Source organism: Amblyomma mixtum, chromosome 6 (assembly GCF_055824585.1).
Source record: "Amblyomma mixtum isolate Tamu chromosome 6, ASM5582458v1, whole genome shotgun sequence".
In the NCBI taxonomy this organism is placed as follows: domain Eukaryota; kingdom Metazoa; phylum Arthropoda; class Arachnida; order Ixodida; family Ixodidae; genus Amblyomma; species Amblyomma mixtum.
In genome coordinates, this window is record NC_143017.1 from 132,051,302 (window position 1) to 132,073,428 (window position 22,127).

The following is a 22,127-nucleotide window of genomic DNA, read 5'->3' on the forward strand; positions in this document are numbered from 1 at the left end:
ATGTGAGACAGATACTTCGCCATTTCCTTTCCCCAAAAACCAAAAACCAATTGGATCCATGAGCAGTATTCTGAAACTGCACTTTATCTGCGCTCTTGCCAGCCTTCAAAGCCTAGGGAGATTGCCAATAGTCTGTGACCCACAAAATAAGTCGTTGTATTTGCCTGTGGCTGAGTTTTTGCCGACAAGTTTCTCTTTCCAGCTTGAAAAGCGTGCCTTCAAGCGGCATCGCAGTGCGCTTTAGTCATTTCCGAAACACATTAGAAGACGCGAACCTGTATCGATAGCTTGCAAAAGGTATACTGCCATAGCTTGTTACAGAGGGACTTCTGAGTGACGATGTACTGTTGAACCACCCATAAACTGAGGGGAAGAAAATAACGTCAGTACAACAGCATCACTGCGGAAATATCATCCTAGATAATTGCACCACACGGCTGCTTGAAGTGAATTTAAAGCAGCGCATGTCTTTGCTTCAAATTCAAACATGCAGCCGCCCTCAATGCAGTAGGGTGAGGGTGCAACCAGATTACACCCCTGTAATTTCTTCGGACAGAAATTCTTCATTACGTCTTTCATAATCTCCTGCTAAATGTGTTGTCTGGCCATGCTTATTGGCTAAAACAGGACACTCGTGTCTTTATTCGGCTCATTCGTCGACTTTGCTTGTCGAAAAATGGCAGCTACCTTCCATGCCTGGGGAAACTGCACATTACTAAACATTTCGATGGAGTCGTTGACAGAAGAGACAGGCCCTCTGGCAGTCTTGTTCACTTATGGTAAGGGTGGGGTGGGGTGGTGTTTTGCAACAGGGTTGTTGGCATGACAAGTGAGACAGCGACCAGCTGTAGCTTTATGAACATGCTGCCCCCCCCCATGACGTCCAGTTCGACGGTGCCTCAACAAGTATGAAATGCACGTGTCCGGGAATAAGCCACTCATACACGTTTTTCATATCAGGTGCCTATCAGTCTAGGGTGAAACTTCCTCTACATTATGTTTCTCATCAAGATCAAAACCGCAAGCCATTTGCATGTCATCCCCCCCCCCCCCCCGCTCATAGATGAACGGCCAATAGCTAGTACCGACGCCCTAACGCGCATGTATTTAAAACTAACAGTACACAAATATGCTATTCTTCTTGACACATGCGTGGCATTTAGCCATTTACAAGGAGCTGGTAATGACAGAAACAGATCAAGGCGCCCAAATCATTTGTTTTATTCTGACTCAATACTTTGAAAAGGCCGTGTTCTTTCTTCCATTTCATCAATGACGTTGCTGCCACAGCTTGCTGTCATAGATTGTCACAGCCCAGAAGAAATCCGCTACCATGCATAAGCTACACTAATTTTCCCGTTTCAACACATGCAGGTCTCAACAACGGTATTTTTATAGAGTTAAACTGTGAACACATTTTAACCTTCAGAGCCTTCAGAGCATCTTTTCTGCACACCGTAATCATGTGAGCACTGGGGCACCATCAAAGGTCACATTCTTTGGGTACGGTTTCTCATCTGCAACTTCTTCCCTATAGACGCGGCTTCTTTCTGGTGTGCTGCAGCTATTTATACCTTTTATTTTTCGCGCAATAGGGTAAGACCTTTCGACGTCCTAGCTTTATTATGTTGCTTATGTTCTTGCTTTATCACCGACAAGTCTATGGAAAGTACATCATACATGCGTTCCTGTAAAACATTCTAATATCCGCAATCCTGCGAGTAGCAAAGCATTATAAGGCTAGTGGAGGACCTATTCAGAATCCTTCTGTGTGGCGCGCCTGACATGTTTTCTAAATCAATAACATGCAAGAAATGGGTTCCTAAATGTTACTTTCGCAGTAAAAAGTTGCATTCCTTGGTAGAGTGCTCAGTGGTTGGTTGATGTCGAAACAAGCGGGAAACTTCACATTGAAGTTTCCCGCTTGTTTCTGTAATAGAAAGGAAAAAATAAAGAGAAAGAGAAAGAGAAACACTTCATAAATGCTCGCTCATTGACATTATACACAACATGCATTCCGACGCCTTTAAATACCCAGTCGAAAAACACTACAGAAAAAGTTCTGTCATCTCTGCCCTTGCAACAGATTTTTCTTTATTGTTTTTGACCAAAAATTGTGGAAACAGAAGAAATATTTGTAGCAGCAACAACGTTTTGCGTAGTTGCTACAAAAAAGTAGCACAGAACTATACACCACAGAAAAGTAGTAAAGAAAATACTAGACCACCACTGCAAAACAGCACAAAACAACGGCAAAATCGTTCGTTATGACAGCACTACAAATTATTCTGTCGTATTTATGACAAGGTCCCGTCGTTCTTTTTTTTCGAGTGGGTATTTGAAAATTACTTAGTGAACTTTTTATGTTTCTTAATATATATGTGAACAATATATTGTTAAGGGCAAACGGGTGAGCCCAGAGAGAACCACACAAGGTCATATATCTATGGTTCGTGCCCCATGTCTCCACAATGCTGCTTCATCATTTTTTCCTCTTTGTCGTCAGAAACTGCAGTTGCAATGTCACTGCGTAATTGTTACGGACACTTGTGTGAGCTGACTCGACGTTCCGCTCTAAGGTCTTGGTTATAAATCATATGCAGAAAGCACATAGCGTTTTCATTTTCTGTACCACTCCATGCGTATTTTTCTTCTAGCTACCTGCGATCCAGATTTCTTCAAATGCGAAAAAGGCCCTTACAAAGAATGTGTGATACAAAACGAAAAGGCAAAGTGTGTTTGCAAGAAGGGGCTAATGGAAATTAATGACGAGTGCAAGATAGGTAAGTACTCTTCTCTCTCAGATTCATTCATTCGAAACGCCGGTAAATAGCCAAAAAGCTGTAGAGCTGCTTAATAACCTCTATTGTTCTACAGAACGATCTCGTTAAGGAACATATTAGGGTAGTCTGTATACAACTGAGCCTATTTGTACAGCTAGCACATGATTGTCCAGTCGCTTATTCGCCATCAAACCCCATAATTAAAACCTGTGTGTTAAAGAACACTCTGTTCGTTGTAACCACACTGGAAAATGTCGTTTTCATGTCATGTTTCGCCCCTATTCAACTGAAAGAATGGAGAGTTTTCGAACTGAAATTGCGAACCTAGTTGCCATATTTGTAGCGTTAAAATTTTTGCTCAGGTATGTGCGGTTACACACGAAGCTAGACACAGTAATCGCCGGGCCGTCCACGTTCGATCACGTCCTGGATGGCACTTGCGGGATAAAAGGACGTTCCACGTTCGCCACCATGGTTGGTGGTAGGCAGAACGCCTTTAATCTTAGCCGACGCACAACGCGAATACACTATGATACCACCAAACAGGGCATGTGTCTTTAAACAATGAACAGCCAAATCACGATGGCAGAGATGCACGAGCGCTAGTTTAGACCCTCCTTGGGTCATCGTGGAGGACACGAAATTCTGTCGTCGTTCAGACGACGGAAACGCTAAAGGCCATGTGAGTTTTGCCTGTCTCATCATTTTCAAATCATTTTTCTCCACAGCAAGGAAAGTGAAAATTACCATCCAAATCAACAAAGGCCGCCGGTTTGATAGCTACAGCAATGAGGCCTGTACCGCTGGTGCAACACTGGAAGCAATTAAGAAAGCTGTGAGTTTACGTGGCGAGTGCTGTTTTTCCTCTCGTTGTCAGAAAACCTTCAGCTGCCCTTTTCTACCTCTAATTGAATATTTTAGCCCCAGGACACGACTCAACCACCCTTCATGAGTGTTCAATGAGACGCGTTTGAAAAACCTCGTATGCCGCGCACAGACCACCACCAAACACGTCACTGCAGAAGCACAGAATATCTTCCTGAAGGCTGCGTGCTGCCAGCCTGCAGGTAGTGTCAGCCATTCTCACCGCATATGCAGACATCCAAGGCCTCACCAAACCCTTAATTACTTTAAAACTTCGCAGTCCAAAGACTGCATAGTGCAACAAGCTGACAGCGTAGAGTTGCTTTATATTACAGCCAAATATGTCGCGCATTTAGTTGCCCTGTTTATATATTCCTAATCCTAACACTTATTTGCCTTGACAGCCGTAACTGTAATATGCTTCCCATCTTTCTTTTTCCCATCTTTACGCATTGTTTATGCCAGCGATACGGGCGACTGTTCTGACACCGTGTTTCAATGTATGTTCGATAAAAGAACAGCCAACAAAAAAGCTTGTTCAGTAAAGGCAACCAAAATATTCAGCTGTCTTTCATGTATTGAACGTAATAGCTTTGTCGATCTGAAACGTTTTGTTGACGATGACGGATTTTATGGCGTCAGGGCATCTGTGGCCAAAGAGTGCCATGGCAGTAGGTATTTTTCTTCTAGTCAAGGTGGAGTGAAAGACCCATTTCCCAAGCGTCTCGCCCTAAATAAGCCGAGCACCAGAGCAGGAGAAAGCTTGCACCCATTGTATCACTCGTGGGTACCCGGTGGCACTGGGGATCGAACTCCGCACCTCCCGCACGCGAGGCGGAAGCTCAGACCACTAGGCCACCGCTGCGGTCTGAAACGTTTTGTGTCGTGTTATAATATTAAGTTTTTAAAAGACCCGTTTTAAAAGAGATGTTTCCTAGTGCTGGAAACATCGTGCTAGTATTTCAGCAATGCCTGCTTTGGTCTACAACGAATGTAAATCGTAGTCTGTGGTAGAAATTGCGGTTGTTCACTCCACTAAATACTTTTTAGGTCAGGTGGCAGAAACAAGCTCCTATTATAAGAGTGAGGGGCGGTGGCCTTGCAGACTGTTATACCACAAAAGTAGGAACGATGAGCATTCATCATTTTTCGCTTCCTAACGCATGAGCATGACTAGAAGAAATTTTGTATGAAAAGAATCAGAATTTATTTCAAGCGCTCTAGTTTCTTGAACGCCCAGGGAAATGAAATAACACGACGAGGAATTTTGTATTTTACTACCATCAAAACACGGCCGTCATGGCTGATATTCAGCACGTGACATCTTTCTCGGTAGCAGAACAAACGCTTAATAAATAAGCATTAGGATTCAGCTACTGCACCTGTTTACTAATCCTGACTGCTTGTTACTACTATGTATACAAAATCGTTACTACACTCTAGCACTAGGAGGTGGCTATTTTTTCTTACCCTGGCTGACCATTACTATATTTTTAGGAATAGTTCATTTAACAAATAAAAAGTAAATTATAGAATATAACTAATAAAGAGAGTGGTGTAAGCAACATATCTTTCTAAATGCATACATATATAGCATCGTGCGCTCAGGTACAGTTATTAGGTAAATAGTAATGCATACCTTGTTAGGGTTGAACTTTCAACAATTATTTCACATATAATTCATTATAAGTTATCAGCCAAAAGGTAGTGCCTCCAACAAGTTTGGCTGAGACGGTTTATTCCTGTTACTATTTTCAAGCGCTATCAAATGACACAACAGTCTTTACTACTAACAGTAGACAAGTCGGTAACATATATGTCAAACAATTCCTACTTAATTTCTTAGTAGGATGTCTATTTTTTTTCTCAGTGTACATAACCACTTTGGCACTGCGGTGGATGCATCAAAAAGTGTACCTACGCATGACAAAAGTACAAGACTTCTAAAATTAACTTCAAGGGTGTTTAACGTCCCAAAGCAACTCAGGCTATGAGGGAGGGAGGCCCTAGTGAAGGTCTCCGGAAATTTCGACCACCCGGAGTTCTTTAACGTAGACTGACATCGCACAGTATAAGGCCTCTAGAATTTCGCCTCCATCGAAATTCACGTCTTTTAGGTCAGCAGCTGAGCGCCGTAACCACTGAGCCACTGCGACGGCTTAAGACGTATAAATATATCAGACACGAAAGACATCCGTCTCTGTCACAGGTTCATAAATTAGAGAAGCAACTTTCTGCAGAAATTGTTAAGCATTACAGTAATACTGGGAGGATTTTTTGCTCTATTCCTCGATATACTGAGCACAGATAGTTCTTAAAGAATTATAGACCTCATAATTTTTATACATCGAGGTTTTAGATACAAATACGCATTAAAGCCGAATGAAGGAAGCCTGAAACGGTCTTTGATTGCCCGGCGTACACGAGAAAGAGAATATGGTTCCAAACACATTTTGCAAAGCCTATCAGGTAAAACAGTATCTGAAGTTGAATGTGAGGTCCTTCATGAAGGACGGAATATTTCAGGGTTGCTTCGATGACTCTTCAGGGCAACGGAGGAGCAGAGGCGTGTGTGCTTCCTGTTTTTCTACTTCATGAGCAAAAAAAAGCAGCATTTTTTTTTTAATGTTCACTCCTTCCAAGGTTTCAAACAACCTTGTTCGTCTCTTTCCACGCCCACCTTTATGGAAGTGTACTCTTGTCTGTCGTAAGTTTAAGTCAGTTCTTTTATTTCAGGTTAAGGAGCAGGTTCAAAATGTCGATGAAACTACCATCACATGCAAGTAAGTTCAGTTTCATATTCTTCAGATTAAAGAGGGCAATCACTGAGGCTTCAAGCAAAAGGTTGTAGCAAGAACGTTTAATAATGGCGACTGCGTGCTGCTATCCTGTTTTCAAAACGTGAACTGCATGTCAACTTCTTCATTACTGAAATGTCACTACAAGGGCACATCACATGAAAGGCGGTGGAACTGGTGGCAAGAATTAAATAAGTTGGAATATGCCACATAATTCTGCGAAGATTCTGTTACTTTGTGCTCCGGCGTAACAATACCTGCTCACAATCTTCTCAGTGCTAAGACAACACTATTTCTTGGCTTGGTATGCACATTTGTTTATTCATCAAGGTATATGGGTATACGGAAAACAACTTTCATAACTATTATGTTCTCGGTCTCCTCTGACGAGAGCCGAAATGCAGGCGATTAACACAGGTGCTAAATCTAGGTCGTCGAGCAACAAATATAAGTTTTGACCCTCCTCCTTCCACGGTAGTCATCCTTCAGTTCCGCAACCCTCCGTTCTTTCAATACCATTTTCCTTCCATGCTAGTCAGCCTCCAATTATGCATTCCTCCACTCTCGATATACTTTCCTCCTTCCACGGTAATCACCCTCCAACTGTTTCACTTGGCAACACCCCCCCCTCCCCCCCCCCCCCCCCCCCGGGTACGCACTACTACCCCTTCTACGAAGACGACGCGAAACTAAGGGAACAGGCCTTCAACAGCTGTCGCTGTAAAAAGAAACGTAATACAGAAGAGGCAAAGCTATGCCAAATCGAAAGCAGTAATAAAGCTAGGGTGTCAGGAAGTGTTGAGAGGAATTCAGGCCTAATAGAGTATTCACGGCCTCTAGCACCGTCTTATGCATCAAGTGAAATATTTATTTCCACTTTGGATAGCACTTTGTGTTCTCATCAGCGATTGCAGTTAGCTCCAGTCATTGTTCTAGAGGGAATACATTCCGCAGAGAACTGTTCAGCCATGTCACTGAATTTCATTAGCCTTTCAGTGTATCTGACCAAGTCCAGTACAACTCTGCTTCCAGGCAATGTTGGTGCTTCTAATGTATTAATAGCTCTTATTTTTATCACTCCTTACAAGAAAAAAAATGACGCTACTAGAATAAAACATCCGCTTGTGGAGTTTCAGCTTCAGCCATATGTTGCAGTCGAAGGTTTCAGCCGACTGAGCCACGTTGGCAAGTTGACTCGGCTGTCTATTTTTTACGATAGAACCCATGACTCGTATTTCCCATTGCTCCAGATGCCTTCAAGACTTCTGATTCACCCCTTCTCTGCAGCACGAAATATGACGCGGAGTAAAAGGGCGATGTGCATCACATTTAAAATATGCTGCAGTGGCCTCTCGTAAATTCGAACATCCGTTTTATATAAACACCCTTTTGTCAAGCCAGCATCAAGATATAAAAACGCTCTTCTTAATTTGACCTCCGCATCTATCGATCAATTTTTCGGTACCGTTTGACTGTGAGTTATCGAGAGTCGACTGCTATTAATCCAAATACCATGCCAACTTGGTAGAAAGAAGCTGCCGATGCCCGCTGAAAGGCCGGTATCCATGGAAAGCCTAAGCTCCTAAAAAACGACACCTCCAACCCTCCACCCCCTAAAATCAGGTCATCTCCTCAACTCCAATTCGCTCGGTATTGCTCTTTCTGGCCATGGACCAGCAAGCACCTATTCCTTGATCCCACTCCCCCAATCATCCGATTCAAGAAGATATTATCTCTGCCCCTGCCATTACCCCACCCGCCTCTTCAGAAAAATAAATCAGGCTACAGGCTTTCCCTCTGAAGTGGTTTTTGTTTTCTTTCAGGGGCGATCAGATTTCTTTTGAAGTCTACGATATGACCAATGAAAGTGACGAGAAGATAAAAGAAAATTTGTTCAACTGTACAGGAGACACAAGCCGCTGTGAGATTCTCCCCGGTGTGTCCGTCAACATTGACTCGGCAAAGAGTAAGTAGTCGACACTGCGGCCATGAAGTGAAACGGACTTGGTGATGGATAGAAACTAGTTAATCAAATTGAAAGCCGCATGATCTACCTCATTCTGTTCTTCACGCGTCACATCATAGCCACTGCAGAACATGGTCAGTGTAGGTATCTTTCCATATATAGTCTAGCCCTGACTTCAAACAACCGCATTTCAAGGACATAGTCATGCGGTGTGACCCGCGTAACGTGAAAAACCTAACAGGGTTAAAATAAAATCCTTCATTTGCATGAATGAAACTGAGGCGCTTTTCCTGGCGGTTTTCTACAACTAGCAGACGCTTTGAGTCATTTGAGTTACTACTTTCATTCCTTTCATTACTTACTGTTGGTTACACATCCCTTGTACGACGCGATCTCCATCCCTGAGAGCAGTATGTTCGAAGTAAATCAAAGATCACCTAATTTTTTAATGGCCGTTTCAGTCCGGGAGAATCTTCACAGGACTGAGCAGAGTGCGGAGACTCCGCAATGTTAGCGAAAAGAAGGCGCGTTCTAAGAATTTAGTAGCTGAAAGCACTCTCTTACTGGCCGCAGATGGCGTCGCTATCAATTTATTCTAGCTGCATCGGTCTCGTATCCACCATGCTTAAGGATTATTAGAATAGCTCACTTTTGTTGGGTAAAAAAATGAGTTTACCTTCAGTTCACGCCAAACTCAGTCGAACACTACCCCTAATCATGGAATTGTTCACTCTGAAATCAGTGGTCGTTCACAGTCAAGGCGCTGAATAAAACCAGATGCTCAGTAGTGCATTTTTAAGTAAACGCTAGAGAACTGTGACGAAAACTGGCATTCATTAGTTAATGCATTTCACTGTTTCAGTCACCTTCGTGGACCAGTGCAAAGAGTTCAAATTTCTCGAGAAAGACTTCGACATGAAATGTGATTACAACGAGAAGACGGGCACTGCATTTATATGCGACACCAGTAAAACTGAAAGTGTTGGTTCAACACAGCTCAACGGTGTCGCATTTGAAATTTGCAAGCGTAAGTACCAACCTAAGAAAGCTTGTTCATCACGTGGACAGACGCAAAATTATTTATTGCTTTGGTCTTGCGATAACCCGGTGATGTGTGAGAAATCCTTGACATCCTGAGATTGCACAGGCCTGCTTAAGAAACACGAGGTTTTTTTTTGCTACCAGAAGAAGAAAGTGATCGCATCAGAGGTATGTCGCATTCGGGGATTGCTACCATCATGACAAAAAACTTTCTCTGTTTGAATAAGCAATGAAAACAGCTGTTCACTTATAATGTTTTCATAAAACAGCTTATAGAATACATCGCCTTCTCTTTTTTTTTTTCTTCACTGAATCTACTTATCATTTTTCATCTAGTGTAAAAGTACGCCATTATTTGTTTGTTATTTTACTTTTCTCAGCATGTGACCAGCAGGCATGGTTTTATGTGTAAAAATGTTTTGCTTATCTCTCACGTTTCTTTCGACAATAACATGACGTTTTGGTCGCTTGTAGAGCTCTTGCTATATTTGTTTTAATTCTTGCGCTAGCATGCACAGTACACCAATCTAATCAAGAGCACTACAGTAAGAATGTTTAAACATAATAAGCGTATCCGTTTGGCCTCGTGTACTGAGGTCAGTGAATGCGATTATGGGCTGCCTCGTCCTGTGAGACAGTAAAATATTACTCGCAGCAATGACGTGAAGCGTTTGCTCCACGGTACCGATCTTCCTTCTGATCGATACAATGGCTGCGAGACGTCACTTTGTTGCGGTTCACAGTTTGAGCTCAGCATAGCCTCTCAGCGGCCCCAAGCGGCTACACCAAGTAGCCGTCATTACGCAGTCAAGTTTTTTTAGGACACAGACACTTACGCTGACACTCGAGGAAGAGTTATCATGACTTTTCAAGGCCCTGCAACACGTACTCCTGCTCCTGAACATTTCTTTTCGTAAAACAATAAACTTGAAAGAAGTACAGCATAGATGCAAATATAATTCCAGTATCTATATCATAAATCTTAACCATGGTCCTAGTGGTCACTTATACGCGAGGTATAGCGGTCACTCATAAGGCTACTTTTATTTTTTCGTGCAATTTACGAAGCACGCTTTATGACTGAAACACACCTGATGCTTTGAAATAGGCTTCGTTTTTTTCACAGCTATTAGCATGAGCTCCACTGTTTATTTTTTATCTCTGCCTCTGAGTTCTCTTGGTAATTTCTCAGGAAATGATCACCAAAGAGCAAGCCAAACTCGCATCTCTTTTTAACTTTCAACAGCTGATGTAATGCTAGAAAGTAAAGGTCGATGGCTAAATACAGGATATATAATCCAGAGTCTATTTAACTTGCTCAATTTACTTTAAAAGCGACCTTGAAACTCGTTTTTATTTCCTTCAAACTTCGTTTATTTGCTAACTCACTCGTCACCCGTCTGTATAATAATCGGGCTTCAACCTTTCGGTTGGCGTTTACATTTCTGCATCAGCTTCCCTTCACACGAACGTGTTCTTCAGCCAGCGATACCCGCCTCTTTTTTATTTTATTTTATTTATTTATAAATACTGCTGTCTCTGAGGAGAGACATAGCAGGAGTGGGTAAATACATGAGTAAAAACAAATAACATGGGTAGCATAGAAATAGATAACACAGAAATATTAAAAACAGATCAACAGATTTTCTTCGCGACGATCTTTATGTATGATCTAATAATCTTCACTTACTCTAGCGTCGAGTTTCTGAGGCTGTGTGTGTTTTCGGGGAATTACGTCAACAAAAAGGTGCGTGTTCAGGGAATTTCTAGGCAGTGGCAAACAAAAAACTATATGGCTACGTGGCTCACCTTTAGTCAGGTTGCTTTGAGTGTTTTATCACAAAACAAAAGCTGGTGCTAAATGGCGCATATAGAGAGAACAGGCAGAACTTCTGTGTTTTTTTAAGAGACCATGCTATTTTGGTTTCGCTTTTTTTCTAATTCTTTATGCTCGTGTTCTGATTTTATTTTTGAGGGTTTATCGTCCCAAAACAACTCACTAAGAGGGACGCCGTAGCGGAGGGCGCTCCGGAATAATTTCGACCACCTGGGGTTCTTTAACGTGCACTGACATCGCACAGTACACGGGCCTCTAGAATTTCTTTCCATCGAAATCCGACCGCCGCGGTCGGGATCGAACCCCCGCCTTTCTGATCAGCAGCCGAGCGCCATAACCACTGAGCCACCGCGGCGGCTATGCTCGTGTTCTGTTCTGCCGAATATTAATCACTGTATTGCCGAATGAACAAGTAAGTGGTAAGCCGCCGGGGTGGCTCAGAAGTTATGGTGCTCGGCTGCTCATCCGAAAGATGAGAGTTCGATCCCGACCGCGGCGGTCGGATTTTGATGGAGGCGAAATGAATCGCGCCGCGGCAGCCGCGTGTTGAAAGAGGCGAAAAGCAGTAGGCGTCTGTCTGCTGTGCGATATCAGTGCGCGTTCGAGATCCCCAGGTGGTCCGGAAGTTATTCCGGAGCCCTCCACTATGGCACCTTTTTTTTTTCCTATCTTCTTTCACTCCCTCCTTTACCCCTTCCCTCATGGCGCGGTTCAGACGTCCACCGAAATGCGAGACAATTACTGCGCCATTTCCTTTTCTTAAAAACTTCAATTTTCAATTTCAAATGCCAGAGGCCCGTGTACTGTGCCGTGTCAGTTCACGTTAAAGAACCCCAGGTGGTCGAAATTTTTCGGAGCCCTCCACGGTGGCGTCCCTCATAACCTGAGTCGCTTTGCGGCGTTAAACCCCATAAACAAAAACCAAACAAATTAATGGCGCTCCATCAACGCAGCTTCAGCCACACGCATTCAGAACTTAAGTTTTGAAATACAGCTACATAAAGTTTAAAATTGTAACTTGTGGGGTTTAAATTCTGAAGCGACACATAGGCTACGAGGAACACCGTAATGGAGGACTCCGGATTAACTTACGCCATCTGTGGCTCTTTAACGTGCACTGACATCGCACGTCACAGCGTACGGTTGTTTCTATATTTCGGCTCCGTCGAAATAAATCAACGTAGAGTGTATCGAACCCATTACCTTAGGATCAGCAGCCGAACGTCAAAGCCACTGAGCCACCGCGGCGAACACAATACAAAACGTATTCAACAATATTACCCAGTGATATTCATACACGTGGATATTAATCGGCAGTCTTCATTTTCAGGAAGACCATGCAATGAGACTTGCGTAGGTGACGAACGAAGACACTGTGTCAATGAGGCTTGTATTTGCAAACCACAGTACAAGTTCAGCATCGAGGAGAACAAATGCGTCGGTGAGTATCGCTTCAAAAGGCACGCTCTGTCCATTTCACCATAACAATTTATTTTCAATAAAAGGTTTTTTGCGGTGCAACTGCTACCACAAGCTTCAGTAATGCATCGTAGCAAAGGCAAGCAGTCAAAATTTAACTCTCACTCAATTATAGCAATCACAAAACAGATCGCCTGCCAGATCCATATTGCAAATTGCAGCAAAGCGGCTTCTGCTTTTATACATTTACCCAATCTTATAAAGGAGGTTTGGATGAAACCGCAGCTGCACTGTTAATGCCTAATTACAAAGTTATTTGGTTTCTTTCTCCCAAAGGTTCAATTCTGAGATATTGAAGAAAAAAGCTTGTTTATATGCCTACAATAAAAAGTGTGCTGAAGCTTAATTTTTTTAGACGTCTGACCTGACTAAAATGGCTAATTCCTACCTCTATATTACGTAGGCATTTGCGAAAGCAAGACCCCTGTCTGTCATCGTGAAGCAACCTGCGAACAAGGCAAAGATTACCATAGCTTCTATTGCAAGTAAGTCCTGAAATACTTCTTAAAACACTTCTGAAGCGCGCGCATGCCCTTTGAACAAACTTCCTTTTTTTTACGAATTTAGAAAAGCTTACCGTGCAATAAAAGTTTTGCAAATTATATTACAAGATAGTTCGATGAAAATCTGTTATGGTGCCCCTCGCACCGCTCCCTCACTTTCTATCCCCTCATCTCTCTTCCCCTTTGAAGGGTAGCCAATCAGAACACCCTTCTTATTAACATCCCTGCCTTCCTTCTTCCTCTTTCTCTCTCTCCCTTATACCAGTAATTTTCGCTGTGTCTTGGCCACACCCCGTAGTGGGTATGTGCCATTTTACTTGAGGCCAACCAACCAATTTTCGAGTTGTTGGACATGGATCACAGTACACAACGCGCCCTGGATGCAGTGGAACATTCCTGGCTTAGGGGTGGCCCTTTTTAAAGCAAAAAAAAATTGCAAATATTATGCCCCTTAAGCGAATATTGCAAGAGCATCTAGGGTAGGTCGAATGTTTAGGGGAAACCACCAAGGTGGAGTAGATTTGTAATAAGGGAGTAATTACTCATTGGCATCCACCGAAGCGCAGCCATACGGCTACAAAGGAAAGCTATACAACTTTCTCAGAAACTTAGTAGTTACGAAAAATTCGTCCTGGTCCGGAGTTCAAACCCGGGACCGCCGCTTCACCGGAGCAGTCTCTCTACCAATTGAGGTAACCGGGCCGGCAAGCTTTTGGTAGGGCGAGAGCGAATTGATCGGTAACTCGAAGTGGGAACTTTGTTGGTCAAATTTTCCCCTAAACGCCTGACCAACACAGTTTAATACCAACCAGTTAATACCAGTTGACCAACTCATTTTTAATAAATAATTTTTTAATCATTAATGTTAGGCGCCTAGTTGCAATCAGAGTTTTGTGCCAGTCGCTAGTAATAGCCATACCAGTTTTTAGAATTTATAAAACCCGACCGACAAAATTTGGCTGTTTTGACTAGTTACGTGCACTGGAAAGGTTGCTTTGCCTGCATGCTTTTTGAAGTAGGTACATGTATTTTGCACGATGTAGCCAAACTTTGTCGAGTAACAACGCTGAGGATAATCGCGTTTTAGAAATTCTAAAAACTCATACGGCTACTACTAACGACCAATTACAAATATCTAATTGCAACTAGGCGCCTAACTATTATAGCTAAAAATTCATTAAAAATTAGCTTTCGTACTATTCACAGCGATTCACCGCTTTTCTGGTGTCCGCCAACACTGGTAATACTATGCGACAGAAGCCATATTTTACTCAAAAAAGGTTATTTTTGAAAATTACTTAAAATCTTCCCTTAAACATCTGGTATATAAAAATAAAAATTCATGGACTCATCAAATGATCCATCAATCAATCCACGAATCTATCGTGGATTATTTTTACTTATTTGATTGATTGATTGATTGATTGATTGATTGATTGATTGATTGATTGATTGATTGATTGATTGATTGATTGATTGATTGATTGATTGATTGATTGATTGATTGATTGATTGATTGATTGATTGATTGATTGATTGAAAGCATTCAATAGATAAAGGTCCTGAAGCAGCAAGATCCAGAGGAACTGTAGTGCTGGCAACATAATACACATGCGCTTTGCCTGCTATCACCTACGTTTAAACGCTTCCACTTGTTCGGCACAGTTTTGGAATTTTGGACGATACTCGGGGCCACTAGTTTTCAGTGCATTTTTTACTCAACGGGACATATTCACGTGGTTTTCCCACAATGGGTTCCTGATCTCTTTTTATAGCTTCAATATTTTTTTCCTTCATACTCTCATGTTTAGCAGCCAAGACGGCTCACAGTTTTCTCGATATTCTCAGTGTAGTGGTCTTCAACACGCTCACATATTAACATTGCCTTCTCACTCACTAATGGTTCCAGTTGCCCACCAAAGTTGACGGGTCCTCTTTGCCAGCGTGAAAACAAGCCCTTGCAGTGTAAGTCCTTGTCAACTGTTCTAAGTTATATATCCAGTGTGAACACCGCGTACCGATTTTATTTATAGTGCCGCGAGAACAAAACTGCTTGTCATATTGGTATATGTAACACTTTTGCAGTGCTTTTTATTATTGCGTTCCAGCAACCTATGCATCTAAGTGAGACCATCTAACTACGTTATAATGGCCGGTAACCCATCTTTGCGATTTCTTCAAGCCTTTGCTTAAACTGCGGTCATATTTCATTTCGTTAGCAGGCAACTGTCTCGTTGCATAGGATGCGATAAATATTTATTTATTTTGTTATTAATTAACTTTTATTCATTCATTTAATAAATCCTCAGTGCAGGGCTTTTACATGGGGGGGTGGTTTAAATTTGACTTCTTTTTTTCAGTGAGTGAGGTATTCGTTGCGCTTTAAAACAGCCATCATCAACACTTTCATGTACTGACAGTTGGTACCGCGCACAAATGTTCTGAAAGTACATTCAGGACTAGGGTCGAATAGCGTACTTGTGGTGCAACACCTAATGAACTCTGTTTCGTAAGTGGTAATGTCCACTCAAAACATGAGCTTGAAGAAAACCAAGGAAAATCTTCATTACGCGCTGCACACATAAAGCCAAACTGAAAGTCACAGTTCTTGGGGTGTAGCATTACCGCGGCAACAGTATCCCGCGTGCAAATGGGCTTCCTATTCACGGGAGATCTGCATGTAGACTTTAGAATAAAAATAATTATTTGCGAAAAATTCGGCCTGCGTGCAAAATGATATCCGCAAAAGGCGTGACGCATCAATTTTTTGTTCGTAAGCGCGATCCACAGTGAGCGAATGAATGCGAAGTTGTCAAGTCAAGGCCTCTTGTTCTCGCTTCAGCCAGCGCTTCCATGGTCTGAACGCTGGAAACGGCAACCTAGTGACAGCTACAGATAAACCTTCTCTTGATTTTAGTCGCGGGGTACGTTTGCTCTGTGAGTAGAATTGCCCCTGTAGACATATACTGGCCGCTTTGTAAATATGTCCTACGCATGTAACACTCTTTCGCTGCTAATGCATAAAACTTAAGAGAAACTTTAACGGCACTGAGCAGAAAGCAAGCTTGGCTTCCAGCCACAAGTCCCGCAGTTGCTCCCATAGTTGTTGTTTTATTTGATGAACTTTCTTGTTGAGCATTTAATCGACAGCCGACTTCTGTCAAGAACGTGCTGAGGGTAGGATCTATATGTGCTTAGCAACTAGGAAATATTTACTGGTGTCAGATAAGATTAGCAAAGCTGTGTAATGTGTTCACTGATAGCATTGACATTTTTTATATTCTCAAAAGTCACGTAGCGTTCAGAAGTGCACATCTGGACTCTGTGCAGGTTTAAGGCACCTATGCACACTTGGTCAGAGTTAGAATTTATTGCTAATGCCATCTTGAAATCTTCAGCCCTAAACATATTTCCTCTTTGCAGTTACATTACGCAGCACCCCTCTGTGCACATAAACACCTCATCACTTAATTCAAACGCGAATTTGGACACACGATACAAGCACTAAGCGGCAGTAACCCATTTGCTTAATCTTAATAATCCTGTGCATTTCTCGATTTCCTTCAAATGAGCTACAGCTTACCTGTCTATTTCAGCTGCTAAGCTCAACATCGTCATCGTGGGCGTCGTATTGTCGTCTTTGCTGCTGCTGTGCTTTGTTGTTTCAGCAAGCATCATCTCAAGGTAAAAAGCAATTTTCGCTGGCAAGGTAAAAGAGACGCGTGTTTTGAACGATGAGTGTCCGTTCAGCATAAAATGTCACTAGTGGCTGACATAGCAACGTCATAAAAGCAACATTGTGAAGTTCTTGTTCTTTAAGTTACCCCTAAAGTGGATGCGACATTCTAAAAATATCAGACAGAATAAAACAGTTGCCAACAGTGCGGTTAAATCCAGCGCGGTTTCCTCATGTAATACCATTTTAAATAAAAGGCTCATAGTGGGTCCTTTGAACCTTATTGCCAAAATTACGTCGCGCACACTGCAAAATTTTTATTAACGTTCGATAAGACCAAAGTTCGTTCAAATCTTTGAACGACTACGCACAGCAATGTCCATAATTAAAAAAGGCGCTTACTGTACCAAGCGAAGAGTATTACAAAGAATTTGTATTCTCATTTAGAAAATGCGGTAATTTGCTATATCTGTTATTATAATAATGGTGCTTACGCCTCGGATGAGTGAAAAGTTTTGCCAGTACCAGCACTCCAAAAGAGTTATGAAGTGCTGATACAAAAAGTTCGCCATGGAACTTTTTTTTTCGACAAAAAAAGTCCTCACGTTATATCCAGCTTTAAAAATCGATGTAGTATGACGCTGGGAGTGAAAATAACCTCCTAAGATGTCACCTCTAAGCGTATACCAAGTTCTTATAATTTAAGTTAATGTATACAAGGAGAAAAACTTCTTTAAGACTATGTGCGATATGCAGCCGTAAAATTAGGTACTAAATCAACAGGTTTTTTTCTATGTTTGTAATAACCTCCTAAAGGACTCAAAAGAAAACGTGTCTGCATCAGAGGCCAGCCGAACGTGCAAAGCTGATGGTGGTCAACTTATTATTTCCACAAAGGCTTATTGCCACAAAGACCTTTCCAGTGCTCATTCCTCTTGTACTGGACACTTACACGACGAAATCATGTGAACATTTTATGTCCTGACTTCTTTAGGTTGAAGAAGAAAGCTCAAGGCCCCAGCTTCAATAAAGATGTGAGTTGAAAGGCTTTCTATTGTTTGCAGAAGCATTTGCTCCCCGAATAAGGCACGGAGATCCTGCAACAAAACACTGCTTAAAATTTTAACTTTGGCACAAATCTCAGTGACGCATCAGTTCATTCGAAGGCGTCTAGCGTATTGTTTCTGTTCATTTTTGTTTGTACTCAAGTTTTTGTTAATATTAGACTGATTTTTGCTCAGATTAGACTGACTGAAGGGACATTTAGGACTACTCAATCCACTTTTTTGGCCTCGGTAAAAATTGATTTAACGGCTCTTTCAGGCTAACTTGATTATGTTGCTGATGCTTTGATAATATTGCTGAAAAAATTCCATTTCAAAATTGAACCCATTTTCTTTGCCACTCGCCTAAACTCGAGACGTCGAGGCAAAAAAGGACTCGTTGATCATCGTTTGGAAGTGAAAGGCGGTGTAGTCTTCTCTCATAGATTCACTCAGTAAAATGGTCTTCTCGTCACCGCATTTTCCTTGTGAAAACGGCTCCATTTTTAGAGCGCAGCTCTTTGGTGTCCGTTCCTGGGTTTCGCGTCGTCGTCGGCGTTGTCGTCGGCGTCGGCCTCGTAACCAGCTCCGCCCCCCTTTCATCCGCAGCTGGGGTTGACTCACCATCGGCGTCAGCGGCATCAGTCAGTCGCTGCTATCTCTTCCCTCCTCCCTTTATCGTGTTGTCCGCTTGCTGCGCGCGCTTCTGCCCCCATCGTTTGCCGCTGGGTGTACACGCCGCCCCCCTCCCCCCTCTTCCTGCGAGTCTCCGGTTGTCAAAGCGCCGGCTCGAACTTAATTCCTTTCTTCGCTCCTCCTCCAATGCAACCCCTGTGCGGTGGCAATCAGAGAGCCAGATCGGTGGCGGCGGATCTGTATATGTGCACCGCCCGAGCCGAAATTGCCGCTGCCGTTCGCCTTGTGCGGTGGCAATCAGAGAGCCAGATCGGTGGCGGCGGATCTGTATATGTGCACCGCCCGAGCCGAAATTGCCGCTGCCGTTCGCCACTGCGAAATTATCTGCCAGTTCTTTCTGAGCCATGAGCGAGACGACCGATGGAAGTCCTCCGTCTGCTAAAAAAAAATTCTGTGATAGCGCATACATGTGTTGCTCGATTTCTTTGCCTCAATCTATCGATAAGGTGAAACAGCTTAAAACAGCTTATTTGCTGCGCTAAAATTTCGCATTAGGAAGTAACGTAATCGTCGGTAATTTTTTTCGTCTTCCAAGGGTATAAAAGTTGTTTTTTTTTCAGTGGGAGTGGGGTCTTTGTCCTTATAGATGGTAAACTTCCAATACTGGCTAACTCTAATTTATTCTGTCTCTCTTTAAACTTCGAAGCCTTCCACAGGAGGTGCGCTTTTCACACAGGTGTAGTCTATAGCTTGAATCCTTAAAATATAAGCTGTTTCTCGGCATCAGGCACCAAGATAGTGCTGAAGATCTGAAACATTTAAATAACTGTAACATTGGGTAATATCACAGTAACATCGCCATAACTGAGCACAAAGTTCTATGAACTTCTTGAACGGGCTACGCGTATACATGGGAAGTCAAATAAGGTGCGCAGTCTGTAGTGCACTTCCAACTGGTTGCCCTTAGTGCACAGACCTTGCGTGAACTCCTCCTCTCTTTGTAATTGTGCAGGCAGAGCGGCGGCCACCCCGCGAGCTCCGGGGCTACGATGGACCGTACAGAGCTTCGGATCCAGCATCCCTGCAGCGAGAGAGGGACTACACATCTCTATAAAAACATTCACTACTCATAATCTTCTTTATTTCTAAATATTTCAAAGTTTCTCATCAGTGATGATTATTGACGGTCAGCTCATTTCAGTTGTTCATGTGCTCTCATAAATCTCAGAAATGTGAATGCAGCTATAATGTGACGAAGAATCGACTTGAGAAACATGAGTGAGTTCTATGGGGAAGAGGTCTTCAGTATAGCAGAACCGGCAAGAGTCCTAGAGTTAATTTCTTCTGTTTGCTGCATAACTCTTAAATTTTTGTTCTTTTCTAGCTGCGAAAAGCTGAGATCAAGTGAAAGCAAAATAAATGTGATTGATTACTTGTGGTATGTTATTTATTTACAAACACTTGTTTTAAAGCACCAACAACATTACACTTATTGTATCCCTCAATCAGCTCCATAGCACTTAGTCGAAGCGTGATCTGCAAGGAATAAACAGAACTGGCACTCAGTTTTTAACGACCCTGCGTCGTCCCTTCTCGCCGAGTGACGCACTGTATTACTTTCTTCCAGTATAATGACTTTCCTTTCTCTCATAGTTTGAATTTACCTCAGCACCATCTGTTCATAATGTCCTGCATCAGTGTTTCGTGGCCAGGAAAGATAAATATGCCAAATAAGAGGCGCAGTAACCGCGAGGCCACTTCTTCCAGGTGTCTACTTCTAGCAATCGCCTCTCAAAGTTTTTATTGCTACAGAACCGCACTCACCGATAGTCTTAGGTGCGAGATATACCAGGTGTCCCAGCTAAATGTAACCAAGCTTTTAAAAAACACGGGGTGTCCTAGCCGTCTCAAACCAAATGAGGGTTGTTTAGAGTCGCGTGACCTAGTCTGCAGTATTTTTTCGTTCTTCAAGGTTGACTAATCAGTTAAGCTTAATTAACAAACTTTTTAATTATTGACTTGAGGAACAAAGTGTCAATGGAAAAGTTGTAGACCGCTTTGAGAAACAGCTTACTGAGACATTTGCAGCAAAGTAATATTTACGTAAAGTAGTTTTTTTACCGGCCTTTAACCATAACCCGCAAAATAAGAAAAAGCTTCCACATGACAATTGTGCCACTTCAACGTCTCAAGACGGGCCTTCAAGAATAAAATCCATTATTTCCGAAGTCCTCTCCTCAATGAGACTTTGGGTGCACATTGGGCCAGAGAAGTGAGCGAGCAGCTGGTCACGTGACAACTTTCTTTTAAGGCCAATAAATGAAGCTACGTAAATCGTAACTTGACGGAAACAGCACTACTAGCGGTTTTTCGAGGTGATCTAAAACTTTTGCCTTGACACTTTCTTCCTGAAGTTAATAATTAAAAAGTTAGCTAATTAAACTTAAATAATTAATTGACTTTGAAGAGCGAAAAAAATACTCAAAACTAGGCCACGCGACTATGAACAAGCTTGAGTTGGTTTCACTGGACTAGGACACTTCGCCTTTTTTAAAAGTTTGGTTACATTTAGCTGGGACACCCGGTATATTAGTTAGCTTTCTTTAAGCGTCTTCTTTTTTCTAAGCATGTTTTGTGCCGCCGACATCATGAAACCACATACGAAATTCAATGCAGGTGCTCCTTACGCCACTCTTCAGCAGATATACGTCAATAAAATCGATGTCACAACTTCACTTCAGAGGACTCTTCGGCCAAACGAAGCGTGATTGCATTATGTAGAGCGAAACAATTTTAGTATTTTCGACGTAGCAAGAAAACTTATAATAAACTACATACGCTTTCATGGAATCAGCCAGTTCAGGCACAACAGGTCTTACTCCCGTTCTCGTACACCCATCTCAAAAACCCTTGCCATGTTTACTCACTAAAATTATTCCCTAACAACTCTGAATTTCAAGTCTTCTTGATTGAGTAAAATCTAAAATTGAGTTGTGGAAACCTTCAGGAATGCCAATTTCCTATGCACTTCTACCAAAGGGGGGAGATGGCAATCGTCTAGTACTTCCGTCGCAATCACGCCATTGCATCATATGCATCGCCGTAAAAGACAGCCCGTGCAGGTCGCGGGTCTCAACGTCTCGTCTTAGCACATTGCCGGAATGCATATTCCGTTGTGTCCCCATAGAGGTTGACCAATGAGGATAAATAAAATTTAATGGCTACAATGTAAATAGTGAGAAAATTAGCACCCCGCGCGAATCACTACATTACTCATGGCAAAGACCTGCTTAGTGCATCTCACTAGTTTTAGGTGCGACAACCTCAATTCTATCATTCGGACCACTTCAGAGTAGTCTTTTTTTTTTTTTTCAGAGTAGTCCATGGGGTCTCATCTATAATTTCGAGCTGGTACGGTGGAAATGGTGCAATCACAAAAATAACCGCGAGAGAAAAAGAGAGCAATCCTTTATTGAACAAATAGAGAGGATGAGCCGGCAC

The 22,127-nt window shown here is 42.4% G+C and overlaps 1 protein-coding gene across 2 annotated transcripts in view; it reads left to right on the forward strand.

Annotated features, from left to right (window-relative positions):
- LOC149340424 (uncharacterized) overlaps positions 1–20,058 on the forward strand; it is a 35,868-nt gene extending 15,810 nt beyond the window's left edge. For both annotated transcript variants that reach the window (XM_089549193.1, XM_089549194.1), the window contains 11 exons: positions 2,658–2,783; positions 3,512–3,618; positions 6,384–6,430; positions 8,269–8,411; positions 9,274–9,438; positions 12,620–12,730; positions 13,172–13,253; positions 15,181–15,236; positions 16,868–16,955; positions 17,942–17,981; positions 19,639–20,058. In XM_089549193.1, coding sequence (XP_089405319.1) covers positions 2,658–2,783; positions 3,512–3,618; positions 6,384–6,430; positions 8,269–8,411; positions 9,274–9,438; positions 12,620–12,730; positions 13,172–13,253; positions 15,181–15,236; positions 16,868–16,955; positions 17,942–17,981; positions 19,639–19,740 — 1,067 coding nt within the window. In that variant the 3' untranslated portion in view covers positions 19,741–20,058. The remainder of the gene's footprint in view (positions 1–2,657; positions 2,784–3,511; positions 3,619–6,383; positions 6,431–8,268; positions 8,412–9,273; positions 9,439–12,619; positions 12,731–13,171; positions 13,254–15,180; positions 15,237–16,867; positions 16,956–17,941; positions 17,982–19,638) is intronic.
- Positions 20,059–22,127: the final 2,069 nt, after the last annotated feature.